This window comes from Onychomys torridus, chromosome 17, assembly GCF_903995425.1.
Source record: "Onychomys torridus chromosome 17, mOncTor1.1, whole genome shotgun sequence".
Lineage (NCBI taxonomy): Eukaryota > Metazoa > Chordata > Mammalia > Rodentia > Cricetidae > Onychomys > Onychomys torridus.
This window is the reverse complement of record NC_050459.1, coordinates 18,551,680-18,567,858: the sequence shown is the minus strand read 5'-3', so window position 1 is coordinate 18,567,858 and position 16,179 is coordinate 18,551,680. Positions and strand designations below refer to the sequence as shown.

The 16,179-nt window shown below is 41.2% G+C and overlaps 1 protein-coding gene across 2 annotated transcripts in view; it reads right to left on the bottom strand.

The window, feature by feature from the left end:
• Positions 1-16,179, bottom strand: part of Zmat4 (zinc finger matrin-type 4) — a 393,013-nt gene that overhangs the window by 127,955 nt on the left and 248,879 nt on the right. For both annotated transcript variants that reach the window (XM_036166797.1, XM_036166796.1), the window contains exon 5: positions 2,642-2,869. In XM_036166797.1, the coding sequence (XP_036022690.1) occupies positions 2,642-2,869 (228 nt within the window). The remainder of the gene's footprint in view (positions 1-2,641; positions 2,870-16,179) is intronic.

Genomic DNA, 16,179 nt, shown 5'->3' with positions numbered 1-16,179 from the left:
AATAATTCAAGACAATTCAGGAATGGAAATGAATTATTTAACAAAATTTTTGTAATGGCTGTGTAAATGAATGGAAACAAAAAGAGTTAATTTGAGATATATCATAATATAAAATATAATAGCTAAAACTATGAAGCTTGTAGAAGTCAAGAGTATCTTGGTCACAGGTATAAACACTGACTATGGATGAGTGTGTGCATGTTCATGTCCATGTGTAGGGTACACATGGGGGTCAGAGGACTGGGGCTGATCAGGAACATCCACAGAAATTTCTCATGATATAAAAAAGGTCACATATGATCACAGGAGTACGAATTATACCAGTACTTGCATTGTCAAAACTCATATAAGTGTAAGAGTATCTATTCATTTAAGTGTATATAAATATACATCATTTTTTAAATTGGAAGTATTGTAAAAAATATCTTATGAAAATTATTCAATCAGGGACATTATAGAAATGAGGCATGCATAATTGTGGGCCAGGTTTAGGGGTTTGCTTTTTGTTTTGTTTGGCCTTTTCTTGTTATTCATTCAGCAAGCATTGAGTAACTGTACATGTCTTCCACTATTCTAGATGTCCTGAATTGTCATATCAACAAGAAAAACCAACAAAAGAGTCAGATTTCAAGCTTCTAACAATCTTGTGAAGAATGGGGAGAAATAGTTAAAATAAAAAGAGAATACCATGGTAAGCAATAACTAATAGAGTATTGAAAACCATGAGCATGCTGTGAGAGAGGAAAAGGCTAGCCCATAGCAACACTGCCATCATCCTCCATCTTTCTGGTGCTATTTTTAAAGTTATGATATACCTGTACTTATGATGCACTTTTGCCTTATTAGTTTATCATTCTTTAGGTTATGTCAGGAAATAGCATGTACATGTGAATCTTATAAAACATGCTGATTTCCCAAGGTTGCTTTATTCCTCAACAGTCTATAGTTTTGAACATTTGCATAAATATATATCAAAGCATCGGTTGGTGTGAGTAAAAAGGTGGATCCAAGGACAGTGTTCCTTATGCTACTAAGTCACAGCTTAGTAGAAGTACCAAGACAAAGAGCATCCTTTTGTCTTCATATCAAAGACGAGCCACTCTAGTGTGAGAGAATCTGACGCCCAAGCCATTAAGATGTGCTTGCACATAAAAGATGCAGTGCAGATAATTCAAACTAGACAAGAAGAATGTGCTGAAGGAATAATTCTTCTTCATGTCATAGTATCTGGCACAGACAATAAATAAATCCTCATTTTTCTCTTCCAGTACCCTGCCATGAAGGAGTCACAGAGCCAACTTGTTATCTGCCATTAATAGCAACTTTGTGGGGTGGCCCTTGCCTATAGAAAGACTTGTCCTCTGTATACAAGACTTTTTACTACCAGAAATCCCCCGACAAAGAACAGCCATGCCAGTGACTCAAGACCTTCTACAGTGTGAAGTTAGATGACATACTGAAATAGTAAGGACACTGTGGTGTTCTGTAACTAAAAAAAAAAAAAATTAAGCAAAGCACTTGGACATTTGTTTTTAGCCACTGTTCAAACATTAAGGAAGAATCAGTCTTGACTGCAGCTTCACAGGTGTAACATGGGCCCTGAAACACAGACCCATGCAATAGGCTAGGAATCTTCTAAAACTATGCATTAGAAACCTGTTTCCGGCTTATGTGTCCTGCCTCTTCGCATATGCACGATTTTGCTCATGTAGCCTTCTTGGCTGCTCACATGTCTAGCTCCAACTCAAATCCTTTTCCTTGGTAAAGTCTTTCTCAATAAACAAAGTCTTTCTCACAGAACTTCTCACAGCATGACTTTTGATCGAACGTTCATGATTAAGAGTCACCTAAGGTTATTAACTGTCAGAAGCATCCCTCTTCAGGGTCAACAGCAGACTGGAGGATTGAAACCATAGGTTCTTGCAGAACCCAGTTGAAACTAGGTGGCCTTCTCAAAATTGTTTTGTAAATATTTGCATTCTATAACTTATAAGTGTTATTGTCAATGGTCTCCTGGCCACTTCATAAAACCACATCTAAGACATAATATACCAGGCTGAGGACATAGGATCAACAGGACCTTTTAGAGCATCATTTTCTGAGGAAATAGTAATATAATATGTAGCTTGAAATTTTGTTCTGTTTCTACACTGCCAATATCAATCTGGTAACAAAATGTTTATATGATCAAAATGCTTAAATAATTATTGAGAATAAATTATCTCACTGAGTCCCATAAATTGATCATGGCCCCTACACCTACTGCAGCACACATCACTGCTCTACACTCTCCAAGCTGTAGCCTCTGTGAAAACTCACATGAACTCCAGCAGCCTAGAGAGGCATAGTGGCAGGAGATAGGCTGTGGCTGCAGTGAGCCACAGGGCACATCACTGCTTCATGTGGCTGAATGTACAGCACACGAGTTTCCATAAGACAGCATTATTGACCTTCAGCTTCTCTTACTCTACTCATCTGCAAATGCACTCACTAGAGAAGGGTCTTAACAGTAAAGAGAAAAGAAAAGAAAATGGTTCATAGATCTGTATCTTTGATCTTAAAAGCAGTCAATAAAATTATGGAAATAAATACTGTGAAACAAAGATGGTCTTAAAAGTCAAGCTAAAGCGACTGATCTTACCTCTCAGTTCCCCCAGATCCAGCGATGTTCCAAGTTGCTCTAGCAAGGCAACCCGTGCTGCATTCTTTTTGTGTTTCTTGCCTTCATAATGCTGCTGGGCCATCAGCGGATTATTAAACCAGGCTGCACAGAGGCCACAATATCTGTCTGAGTCTCTCCTTTGATAGGGAGATGCGACCACAGGAGCCGTGTCCACCCGAGGGGCCTTAAGTGAACTCAGGGGTGTTGCTGTGGGAGAAAGCAACAGTAAATCAGTGCATACTTTTTGTAAGTATTGAAGAATGAGCATCCCATGCTCATGATAGCAGGAGCTTTGTCAAGACTAGGAAATCACCTTTGCCAACCATCATTTTGAGTAGGGTACAAACGAGAGTCTCTAAAGCACTGAGATCAAAGTTTGGATGGTTTTGTTCTTGAAAGAAAGAAAGAAAGAAAGAAAGAAAGAAAGAAAGAAAGAAAGAAAGAAAGAAAGAAAGAAAGAAAGAAAGAAAGAAAGAAAGAAAAGCTAAAGAGATGGTCTTTGGTGGGAAAAATAGTTTTAAATTAAAGTCTTGAAGGAATGTCCTGTCAGTCACCTTGATGTACAATCATGACTGAAAGGCTCAGAATGAGTCAACTGGTGCTAACATTGAAAGACAGTAAACAGAGGCATTGGCTAGCTGACTTGCATGGTACCAGCTAAGGAAACCACACTACAGATGTCAGGTTTTTATTGGAATGGCTATTTCAGACCGTATCTGCTAACACTGATGTTGAAAGTACAATTTCTCTCCCAGAAGACCAGATGAGACCCTCTCCTGCACAGAAGTTGCTTATCTAAGCTGAAAGGGCACATATCACTATTTTGAGATTGTACTCCCAGCTATTAATTTAACACATCCCATTGTGAGTTTAGTTATTTCTGGCCCAGGGAAAGAATAGAATTGAACTTGAAGGAGTTTACTAATGGAAAGTAAAAATAACTTCTGTACGCTTTCAACATACAAATTGCTTCTCTCCTAACAATGAGTGCGCCTGGAGTTACTGCCCTATTTCTTAGATGATTGACTTCAAAGACAGCAAGGGGAATGCTATAAAGGTGAGGGATGTAGTTATAATGCATGGCACAGAACCAAATACTTAAGCTCCAAGGCCAGAGCTCCTTCTCAGACCCCCAAAACCCCTTTCATGCTTAGTAAACCAGGAGGCCACCTCTTTGTTTTTATAAAAGATTGCACTGCATTGTAGAAAAAACTATTTCAATCCAAATATTTTGGAGGAAGAAACTGGTATTCAGTCTCATAGGCTTATTAGCCATAAGCAATTTAACAGCTTCTTCCACGTGTCCCTAATCTCCATGAGAAGGATTTCTAGTTGACAAAATTGTGACAATCAGGGTATTCTTCCAAGGAAAGGCAACAGCTTGGAACATCAAAGACAAGTTAAAGAACCAATTAATCAACTCCTCAAGCTTCCAGGTTTTTATGGGGGACCTTTAATGTTTGAATTAAGTGACTGATGAGCAGCAACATACTTGCTATATGACATTTTCATCCATGCAGTACAGCATCGTGACAGTGTCTCAGGCAGAGTTCCTTTTTATTCTGAGTACTCATCATAGTTGTAGCTAAGATTAAACTAAATGGGCCGACATGTGGAGGAACTCTGATACATTTAATGTTTTTTAAAAGCCTCCCTGCTGAATTTGGTCAGCTGGAACCATGCAGAAATGAAGCTCAAATGTGGGCCATATGTCTCGGCTGCCATCTGGTATCATTCCATCATGACTTAGCAACACTAATGAAAGCCACAAATATGCAGTCTACCTGTCTATGAAAAGATATCTGTCTCCTATCGCAAGGAAATTGCACCTTCCTTCCAAAGTTTCCTGCATCCTTATCGGTTTCTGAAGATACACAGCTACCGGCAATGGGAAACACATCAAACATCTGCAGTCAGAATGAACACTGACTCCTGAAGCACGATTGTTTTTCTTTGAACTCTAGAAGGGATTTCACAGTCATTCTTGTTACTTGATACCTGCTAGTCCACATCTGGACAGGAACGGCACACAAGAAAGAATCTATCAAATAGCCCCTCTGGCACACAGGACAGCCATTGCTCTTCTCTTTGTGTTATAGCTTGTAGTCCCCCAAGTTCCAAAAGTTTAACTTTCTCTTTGGTCTCATTTTCCATCTCCAACTAGTTTCCATTCCTGTAAGGCCTATGAAGGCAAGTAAAGGCCACAGCATGGAAACGGCCTTGAATAAAGGTCATAACGCAGTCAGGGCTTCAGCACCACTGGGCTATGTGGCTCCTGATTCCTGACATCTCTGGTTTCCACAAAGATACACTCCAGGGTGTAAGCTAGCACGTTTGTGCTTACAGGCTCACCAGGTGGGAATGGAAAAGGCTGTAGAATATACTTTCTTTTTTACAGCTTTGACCCGATGCCAAATATAGAAATTATATAGGAGGAGCGCAGTCTCTCAGTTTTAATAAAAAGTGTGTGTGCATGGATCGTAACACAGTGCTTGGCCAAAGTATGCTATCTTAACCACATGAATACAAAGAGGAATACTGATTATCTTTGATTGAAAAAACTCTTTAGTTGATATGTAATTTTAATTTCACACTTTTTGTATTCATTCTAATTGTAAGAAAATATCTAATATGAATTTCACCTACCCTTTTAAAAATTAAATCCAGAATTCATGTGAATTATGAACCAAAAGCTGCGGAGCCCCCAACTGGATCAGGCCCTCTGGATAAGTGAGACAATTGAATAGCTTGAACTGTTTGGGAGGCAGTGGGACCCGGACCTGTCCTTAGTGCATGAGCTGGCTGTCTGGAACCTGGGGCATATACGGGGACAGTTTGCTCGGCCTGGAAGGAGGGGACTGTACCTGCCTGTACTGAATCTACCAGGTTGAGCTGAATCCCCAGGGGAGTCTTTGCCCTGGAGGAGATGGGAAGGGGGGGAGGGGCTGGGGGAAAGGTGGGACTGGGGATGGGAGTAGGGAGGACAGGGGAACCCATGGCTGAGATGTATAATTAAAACACAAATATAATAAAAAAATAAATCCAGAAACATTAGCTACTTAAAACCAGTGGATTTTTTATTTAAGCCTTAGATTAATCTAAATTTTAATATTTCTATGCTCAGATTGAACCTCCAACCAAACACATCAGAATAGGTGGGGATATGAACCAAGTTCAAAGACATTCTCATACACACTCCTATTCTAACACTGGTTCATGTTCCCAATGTTCATTCAGTGTTGAGAACCATAGCCCTAAGTACTGCCATATTTTCCTTAAAAATTACCATAAAGTAGTAGGAGGTGGTGGCACACGCCTTTAATCCCACCACTCAGGTGGCAGAGGCTGGTGGATCTCTGAGTTTGAGGCCAGCCTTGTCTATAGAGTGAGTTCCAGGACAGCCAGAGCTATACAGAAAAGCCCTGTCTTGAAAAAACAGCTCCTCCCCAAACTCCCATTAATCTGTTTTAGATGGCAATGAAAAAGACAAACCTCATAACATATGCACCAGCAGCAGAGAAAAAAAATCGTCATATCTGTTTCCATTTTATGAAAACAGAGCTCTCAGAAAGTAGTAGCTAATATTATACATTGATGTTGCTGAAGTTAAATAGCAATTTTGATGACTTTCCCAAGGAGACACTTTCATAGTGGGAAGTTGTGATCACCCGCCATCAAGTGACTCTGACCAGTCAGCATGTGGCACCTGGCTGTATTCTTCCTATAGCTACACTGACCTAGGGGATGCTCTTCAATTCATCTACTCAATGAGGCCCTAACAACCTAAGAGTGAGCTCACTTTCCTTCCTCTAAACTTAGAAGTGTTCCTTCACCATGCCATTCACTCAGCATTTCTTAAAACCACTTTTCATCTTGGTAATCGTATAAATGTGTTTGTGGACGTGTGGAAGGGAAATAAGATGATAAACTTTCACAAATATATTTGTATTCATTATCTTATCTAGTTTGTACCCATAATACCGTGTTGCAATTCAAAGATTTAAAAACAAACCAACAAACTATGAAAACTCAAGTTTTCTCTGTGACTCATTTATTACAAGAAATTAGCCTGAGAGTCAACTGGAGCAATCCATGTTCAAAATTTTCTCAGTTTCAAAACACTTGCAGCCTAAATGTTTTGACCACTGGATTTGTAGCCAGTGAAAAGTAACCCACAGAGACCCCAGTTTCTCTAAGAATTCCGACAGCTGGGACACAGCATCCCTCAAAACTTGACTTTGAAGAGTCACAGCCCTACTCACATTTCATATCCCTTCTGCATACCATAAACAAAGTTTGCCAGAACAGCATCTCAACAGAAATAACCTAGAATAATGTGCACCTTTGACCCCCGTCTGTTTTTTGACAAATCACAAGCTAATTCGAGGACAAAAAAATGTTTTCAGTATCTGCACTGCTGACAAAATAATGCTTTACTCTGCAGCAAGGCATTGCTTGCAACCCACCTCTGCATGAGTGGTAAGCAGCTAGTAGAGTGCAATCCATGTCTTTCATTGAATGATTGAAGCAACTCATTAATTAATGAGTAAATAAATGGTCAACATGATAAGCAAGTACATTTAGATGGAAGCAAAAATTTTCCTTTTGCTTCTAAATTGCATCATGAAGGGCTTCAGGAACTTGGTGTTATGATAGTCCATGTCAAGATAAGCGAGAGAGTGACAAGCTGGTGGAGGGGAGGGCTTGATGACTAAGCAGCTTGCCAAAGTATGGATGCACACCCAAGGCTTCCTTTTTCTTTCAAACTAAATTAGATAAGTTGAAAGCCACTATTCTCTAATTTCCATTCATTTTTGCGGAGTGGCCTATTTGTATTTCAGAGACAGAAAATTGTGCGCACCATTCTAAAAACTTTACTTTCGAGCAGGACGTGGTGTCTCTCCTGGAGTCTGCACTCTCCCTTTCTCTGGTTTCTGTTATGGTACTGCGATCTTCACTTATTGATGATACACTTGATTGGATTATGGACTGACTCAGACATTAGGGAAAGTTTTGTCTGTGATGACATCTCCAGAGGCTATTAGATTCCTAGGGCTCTGAAGTAGTGAAGGGATTCATCTCTTGGTAGGTTTATCTGACAGCATCTTGAGGAGGTCAAGAAGAGGAGGAGGAGAGCCTAGTTGGAGGAGATTGGTGGTCTTTTGGGTGCTACATGTCAGCATGGTCCCTTGTATTTCCTCTCCTGCCTCTTGTCTGCCAGGAAGCAGTCTTAAGTACACCCCTCCCCTACTTACCATGATGTCCTTTCTATCCTGGCATGGGGGACAAGCAACCATAGACCAGACCCTCTGAAACTGTGAGTTGAATAATTCCTCTTCTTAAGTCAGGCATTTTAGTCAAAAAGTCACTGAGAAGGTAGCAATTATCATAAAATGGCTGATGCTTGGAGGTTTCCCAGATATGAACTTTCAGGGCCGAAACAGGAAAACCAGCTGTATCTACCCCTCTTTCTTCTGAGGAGAAAGGTGGCTTAATGTCACATTAGGGAAAAAAAAAATCTGTGAGAAGTTTGGGATGGGTGTTTCAATGAAGCAAACACAATCTACCACCAGAACACCAAGGGGGCATCGAAACATGGAGGCTGAGCCAGCAGTGGGTTGCTAACTACTTCTAACCCCAGCTCCCATCAAGGTGGGGGGATCTTCAACAACAACCACATTGATGACTGCACCTCCTCTCCCTTTCTCTCTGCCCCCCCCCCAGGTCCTCCTCACATCTGCCAAGTCCTCCCTCATTTGTCTTCATTTTCTCTCTGCTCAGCTTCCTTGTTCCCCCAGTCTTCCTCTCCCTTCCTTCATCACCCCTTTTTCTAATCTCCTTCCATATCCTTCCTTCATCACCCCTTTTTCTAATCTCCTTCCATATCCTTCCTTCATCACCCCTTTTTCTAATCTCCTTTCATATCCTTCCTTCATCACCCCTTTTTCTAATCTCCTTTCATATCCTTTCTCGGTTTCTCTCTCTCTCTCTCTTTGTCACGGTCTCTCTCTGAATCCCAATCATTTACACTGCCCCCCCCCCCATTCTCCTCTTCTCCGTCTCATTTATTCTCAATGCATTCTAAATGTTGAGGTAATGAAGCAGAGCCCGATCTGACAAGGATCTCATCCCATGGAGACACAGCCAGGGACCTGCTTCATTTAAAATATGTGGTGGTCTCACCATGGCATTCTTCTTCACGATGCTAATCCTTCCTACTTGTGTGTTAAACAATTTTCTACTTTCTTAATTTAACTGCCCCAAATTCTTGATTAGCCATTGGTGCACTTTGGAGTTCAGTAGATGAACCATTAGCGTAGAACACTCTAGTAAGAAGTAGCACAGGAAACAGCAAAGACCAGATCTGCTCTGTGACCAGCACAATTGTGCCATCTGGTTTCTAGTGGCACCTGGGGGCCAAGAGGTCACATGAGCCAACACATCAAGTTCAAAAGCACTTCCCAGGTGTCAGCATCTGTTCTTGGTGGGTATTATTTGAGACTGTACATTTTTCCCTTAAAAGAAATTGATTTCCAATGCTGATGATGGATCATCTTTCTTCTTTCTTATCTTAATTCAAATTCATGACTGCAGTAACTCTTCAGCAATTGTCTCACACACCCAAATACTGTAGCTAGTACATCTGACTGCATCATTAAGTGCTGACTGGAGACTCATCTCTCAGTGTAAATCTGCAGCTTCATTGCTAAGCTATCCTGATCCTTCCTGCAGGTACCTGACTCAGCTCCAAGCCCCATGGGAGGATCCTTTTGTACTCAAATCCCTTGTACACCTAGGGGTGTGCTTGATACACAGATGATGAAGGAAGGAAGGGAAGGAGGGAGGGAGGAGAGGAGAGAGGGAAGGAAAGAGGGAGGAAAAAAGAGCACCATGGACTTTTTGCTCACATTTACTTGGGGTATGTTTTATGTTTTAATAAATATCTTCTGAAAGCTAAATCTGAAAGCTTTGAGAATTTCAACAAAACCACCTTACAGAGCTAGCCAAGAAGGCATATTCATTATAGGTGATGTGGGCATCCATATTTTGAAATATATTGCAGTAGGAAAAAAACCAATATGACCATGTTTTAAGAATGTATTATGATGTGACCTAGAGAAATTCCCAGGATAGAACATCAACTAAAGGATCTGGTTTATATTCTGCATAGGGTATAAAACCAAATCATTCAGGAAATGATTGTCCACATACACAAACAACATCCACCTATGTATAAATACTGTAAGGGTACAAATCAAAATATCTTAGCAATGCTTGTTTCTACTGTGGATTATGAATTTTTTAATATTCATGTATATATACTCATCAGTGCAGAAGCAAGCATTTTGTTTTATAAATTATTTGTAGGCTACATTTCATACTACCATGCTTTGGTATAGCCTGGAAAACATGATTCTGGAGCCTTGCAGCACAACCAGGTCTTAAATCTCTGAAGATTTCATTTGCGATGACTTATTTATTAATTTGTTGTTGATTTTCCTAGAAATAAGGTAAAAGAAAGGTAGTGTGGCCAGAATATAATGTAATAGTACATGTATCTTCTCCTTTCCCAGAAGACTCAGAGGAGAAAAGCAGTTTTCACAGTATTTTAAAAGTCCAAAAGGAGTTCTAATTATTTAGATAAAGTACCTCCTCTTCTCATAGGAGAGACCCTGAAATGAATTCTGTTCCCTGTGCCATGACAGAAAAAAAAATAACATGTCACACTATAAATTAAACACTATAGAATTTGTTAGTTCAAGCCTGTATACCGTTGTGTATTTCCCAAGAAGAAACCAAGAGGATGATGGTTTCATGTCACCGTCACTCTCGTTCAGCTGTGTGTCAACATTCTTAGCATAATCGGTCTGCTCACATGGCTTGCCTCCTCGCCCATCCTCCTGCATATGTTATCAGTTTTCATTAAGACAATAGTCATAGATCACTGGCTCTCATTACTACAGAATAATTCCCTCCAGTTTCAGTCCCTGATTGGGCTCTAAATATCTTAAGTGCATCTCTTTCCTACAGGATCTTCGTGTATGGAAAATAGGCTATCACATAGAGCTTTAGAGGGGATGAAAAGCCTTTTATTACCTTCTCGTACCAACAAGAGTTTAGGATGTAAGTTCCACAGGACAAGGGTTATTATCTGCTTGCTCACTGATCCGTCTTAGGTGCCAGGAACTGGACCTGAACATGGCATGCTCTTGTTAAGGAACAAAAGCAATTCGGACTCTGCAACTTCATTTGCATCTGAGAAAGAATGATGGCTTGCTTAGGGCATCCCCTGACTTGGTATAATGGCTGCCACTGAATCACTGAACATGGCTCTCTACAGATTGCTCGGGGAAAATGTGTTTCTCTCAGAGAAGGCATCATGACACTTGGTCTGCAGACTCTGCCCAGGGAAGATGCTCCAATCCCTAGGAGTGGCAAAAGCTTTGGTTGTGCTCACAGTTCCCAGTCCCTTGGTGGAGCTGGTCTGAGCTAATGCATGGAACTCATACAAAAATCTGTAAGTGGTTTTAAAATCTGAAGACAGTAAAGTCTTTTGGATCCCACAGGAATCACTTGCTCCAGGTAACCTACATTTCCCCGTTAGATACTATGTCCCTTTCAGTCATTCCCTGTTTCTGGGAAGCTGGACTTGTGGATATAATCCAGAACTAATCTAACTGACCAGTGAGGAGGTATCCATGTTTGTTACCAAACTTTGTGATGCTATATACAGTGTCCAGGAGACAAAGACCTTTATTGGTCAGAAAGATTATTTACAAATAAAGTAAAAAGATTTTCTCTCATTTCATTTGTATTACATTTTTGAATTTTCAAGTTATTAAAATAGACTTATTAAATTGTTTAGATCTTTTTTTTTTTTTTTTTTTTGGTTTTTTGAGACAGGGTTTCTCTGTGTAGCTTTGTGCCTTTCCTGGAATTCACTTGGTAGCCCAGGCTGGCCTCGAACTCAAAGAGATCCGCCTGCCTCTGCCTCTGGAGAGCTAGGATTAAAGGCATGCACAACCACCACCCGGCAGATCTAACTATTTGGTAAATGTATCTGAAAGGTATTTCTTTTGAATGGAAGGCATAGAAGAAAAAGTATAAAGATGCCTACTGCAGCACAATTTCAGATACATTAAGAATTCTTGGGCGGTGGTGGCACATGCCTTTAATCCCAGCGCTTGGAAGGCAGAGTCAGGTGAATCTCTGTGAGTTCGAGGCCAGCCTGGTCTACAGGGTGAGATCCAGGATATGCACCAAAGCTACACAGAGAAACCCTGCCTTGAAAAACCATCAAAATCCCAACATAATTCTTCACAGACCTGGAAAGAACAATACTCAACTTCCTATGGAAAAACAAAAAACCCAGGATAACCAAAAGAAACCTATTAAACAACCTCTGGAGGCATCACAATCCCTGACCTCAAGCTCTACTATAGAGCTACAGTAATAAAAACAGCTTGGTACTGGCATAAAAACCAACATGTGGACCAATGGAATAGAATTAAAGACACTGATATTAATCTGCACACCTATGAACATATAATTTTTGACAAAGAAGCCAAAGCTGTACAATGGAAAAAAGAAAGCATCTTCAACAAATGGTGCTGGTATAACTGGATGTCAATGTGTAGAAGGCTGCAAATAGATCCATATCTGTCACCATGCACAAAAGTTAAGTCCAAATGGTTCAAAGACCTCAACATAAATCCAGTTACTCTGAACCTGATAGAAGAGAAAGTAGGAAGTAGTCTTGAATGCATTGGCACAGGAGATCACTTCCTAAATATAACACCAGTAGCACAGACACTGAGAGAAACAATCAATCAATGGGACCTGCTGAAACTGAGAAGCTTTTGTAGAGCAAAGGCCACAGTCAACAAGACAAAGCGACAGCCTACAGAATGGGAAAAGATCTTCACCAACCCCACATCTGACAGAGGGCTGATATCCAGAATATATAAAGAACTCAAGAAATTAGACATCAAAATGCCCAACAGTCCAATTAAGAAATGGGCTATAGAGCTAAACAAAAAATTCTCAACAGAGGAAGCTCAAGTAGCTGAAAGACATTTAAGGAATTGCTCAACCTCCCTAATCATCAGGGAAATGCAAGTCAAAACAACTCTGAGATACCACCTTACATCTGTCAGAATGGCTAAGATCAAAAACACTGAAGACAGCTTATGCTGGAGAGGATGTGGAGCAAGAGGAACTCTCCTCCACTGTTGGTGGGAATGCAAGCTTTTACAGCCACTTTGGAAATCATTATGGTGCTTTCTTAGAAAAATGGGAATCAATCTCGCCCAAGACCCAGCTATGCCACTCTTGGGCATATTCCCACGGAATGCTCAATCATACAACAAAGGCACATGCTCAACTATGTTCATAGCAGCATTGTTTGTAATAGCCAGAACCTGGAAACAACCTAGATGCCCTTCAACTGAAGAATGGATAAATAAAATGTGGTACGTATACACAATGGAGTACTACTCAGCAGAGAAAAACAATGACATCATGAGGTTTCAGGCAAATGGATGGAACTAGAAAAAAATCATCCTGAGTGAGGTAACCCAGACTCAGAAGGACAAACATAGTATGTCCTCACTCACTCATAGGTGCATACTAGATATGAAGCAAAGGATGACTGGACTGCAACTCACAACTCCAGGGAGACTACCTAATAAAGAGGACCCTAAGAAAGACACAGGGATTGTCCATCAACAGAGAAATAGATGAAATCTACATGAGCAAACTGGACGTGATGGGGGTAGGGGGGTAATGTAGGGCAAGGGTTGGGGGAAAGAGAGCTTAGGGGAGCAGGAGACCCCAGCTGAATCAAGAACAGAGAGGGAGAACAAGAAAAGAGAGATCATGATAAATGAAGACCCCGTGGGAATAGGAAGAAGCAAAGTGCTAGAGAGGCCTCCAGAAATTCACAAAGATAACTCCACAAAAGACTACTGTCAATGGTCAAGAGAAAGCCGAACTGACCTGCTTTGGTGATTGGATGGCCAAACACCCTAATTGTCGTGGTAGAAATCTCATCCAATGACTGAGGGAAGCAGATGCAGAGATCCACAGCCAAGCCCCAGGTAGAGCTCTGGGAGTACAATTGGCGAGAAAGAGGAGGGATTGTACAAGTGAGAGTTGTTGAAACCATGATTGGAAAAAGCACCGGGATAAATAGCCAAACTAGTGGAAACACATGAACTATGAACAATTAGCTGAGGAGCCCCCAACTGGATCAGGCCCTCTGGATAAGTGAGACAGTTGATTAGCTTGATCTGTTTGGGACGCACCCAGGCAGTGGGACTGGGACCTGTCCTTAGTGCATGAGCTGGCTTTTTGGAGCCTGGGGCCTATGCTGGGACACTTTGCTAAGCCTGGGTGAAGGGAGAAGGGGACTGGACCTTCCTCGACAGAATCTACCAGGCTGAGCTGAATTCCCAGGGAAGTCCTTGCCCTGGAGGAGATGGGAATGGGGGGTGGATTGGGAGGAGGGCAGGGTGGGTGGGGGTAGGAGGAGGGAGGGATTCTGTGGCTGATATGTAAAATTAAATTAAATTATAAAATTAAAAATAATAAAAAAGAAAGAGATATTTAAATACTAACTATGATCATGGGTATAAGTATGAATTAAAAGTTTTTTAAATAGTGAAAAAAAACTGCAAAAAAAAATAAAGAAGAATTCTAACATGGTGCCTCTATAGCAGTGGTATGGGATATGGTTCTGAGACCCCAGTTCTCTCCATGTTCAATGTCTCACTACTGCTATAGATCTTATCACATTTAGAATATATATATATATATGTATATATATACATATATTGTTTACCATCCTCTTTAAAGAAAGCACTTTATGATGTAAGTAGACACTTCTGAATGTCCAACACCATTACTCTTGCACTTTGGGGCCATTCTTGACTAAACTTAGGGTCATTTGAATATCAGCACTGTGATTCCATGGTAGTCTATATAATGTCCATGGTGGCTACTCAGTAGCAGACATGGGCGGAGCCTAGGCAGCTTTGATACCCTGCACCCAAGGGTGATTGACAACCTGAGCAAGACAGAGCGGGACAAGAGCTTTCGTGACTCTATTCAGAATGGCACACAATTTAAAATTCATGAGTTGTCTAAGTCTGGAATTCTTCTTGAATATTTTTGGAATCATTAAAAAAAAAGTACAATCATATTCAAGGTTGAACTATTGCTTATTGCTTGGGCCAGAATCAACTAACCACCTGTTAATCAGATACCTGTAGACAGGATGACAGCTCGTAGCTTTAGACCCCTTCCTTAGCATGGGGAAGAGGCAACATTCAAGACAAGAGCAATGATCTTGCTGCCAGGAACTGATTGCTTCACCACCTCCCAAAGCCAGATGCGTTACCTCGATCACAGAAGCTGAGGTCAGAGCAGCAGGAGGCCCGATCAGCTGACACCTGGCACAGGCACCAGCTGGGGTTCTTCTTCTGTCAGTACCCCTACGCCACCCAACCCTTACCCTACACCCAGGAGTAGGGAATAATTTACGTAGCCTACAGCTTCAGCCGTTCAACTGGAGAAGCCGCTTCCTGGACCATTTTTTACAGCCCATGAATATTTATAGAGGAATCAGAGATGAGAATAGTGATCAGGTCTAGAAGCGTGGCCAAGATGTAGCACCACAACTCAATCTGGAGAAAGAGAGAAGCAGCCTTGCAGCCCGGGGCTGGGAAAAGCAGAACATTTGGAAGTCCCGATGGGAAGGGAGCCTGGACTTGTTCTTTGAGCAGAACCCCCACAGCCACACCTGCTTTTCTCCACCCACACCACCTCCCTCCACAGAAGGGGGTTCCTGCCTTCTCTGCTTAACTACAGTATTGAGGTTCCTCATGCACATACTCTGAAGCTAGCATTGACCTCAATATTTTATGGTTTTCAAGTTATGAAAGTTGACTCTACGTTGTATTAAAAGTACAATACTAGCTACATGTGCATAGTGTTTGCATCTATTCACAGATAATCAGAGGGTGAAGCATTCTTCACTGCTACTTAGATAGAAATAAACTTGAGAGTTGACGCTCTTCTAACTCAGCTCTGTAAAGCTTCAAAGCAACTCTGGAACGTCATGTGATCACACGTGGCTGCAGATGAGCTGCTACACTCCAAGACAAGGCAGGCCTCTCCCAACATTTACACCTAGAGCAGCCAGAGTGTTAGATGCTGAGATCTTCTGGTCTCTAAGAATGTGAAGGCCCGGGTTTCTGTCGCTGCTGTTCAAATTGAGCAGCAAGGTTGGTGAACAGAGGATGAGTGCTAATAAGGAAGGAGATTTTAGGCTCGGCAAGTCTCTCCAGATACATGTTGGAAAAATTCATTCAGTTAGTTCATTCCCCAGAGGACCGACACAAAGCATACATTATCAAGTGCATTCACCCATTGTCATTAATTTCACGACAGCTTCATCAGCGCACATCGCTACTGCTATATCATAGTAACGACGGAGGCCGCGTACATGGAGAACA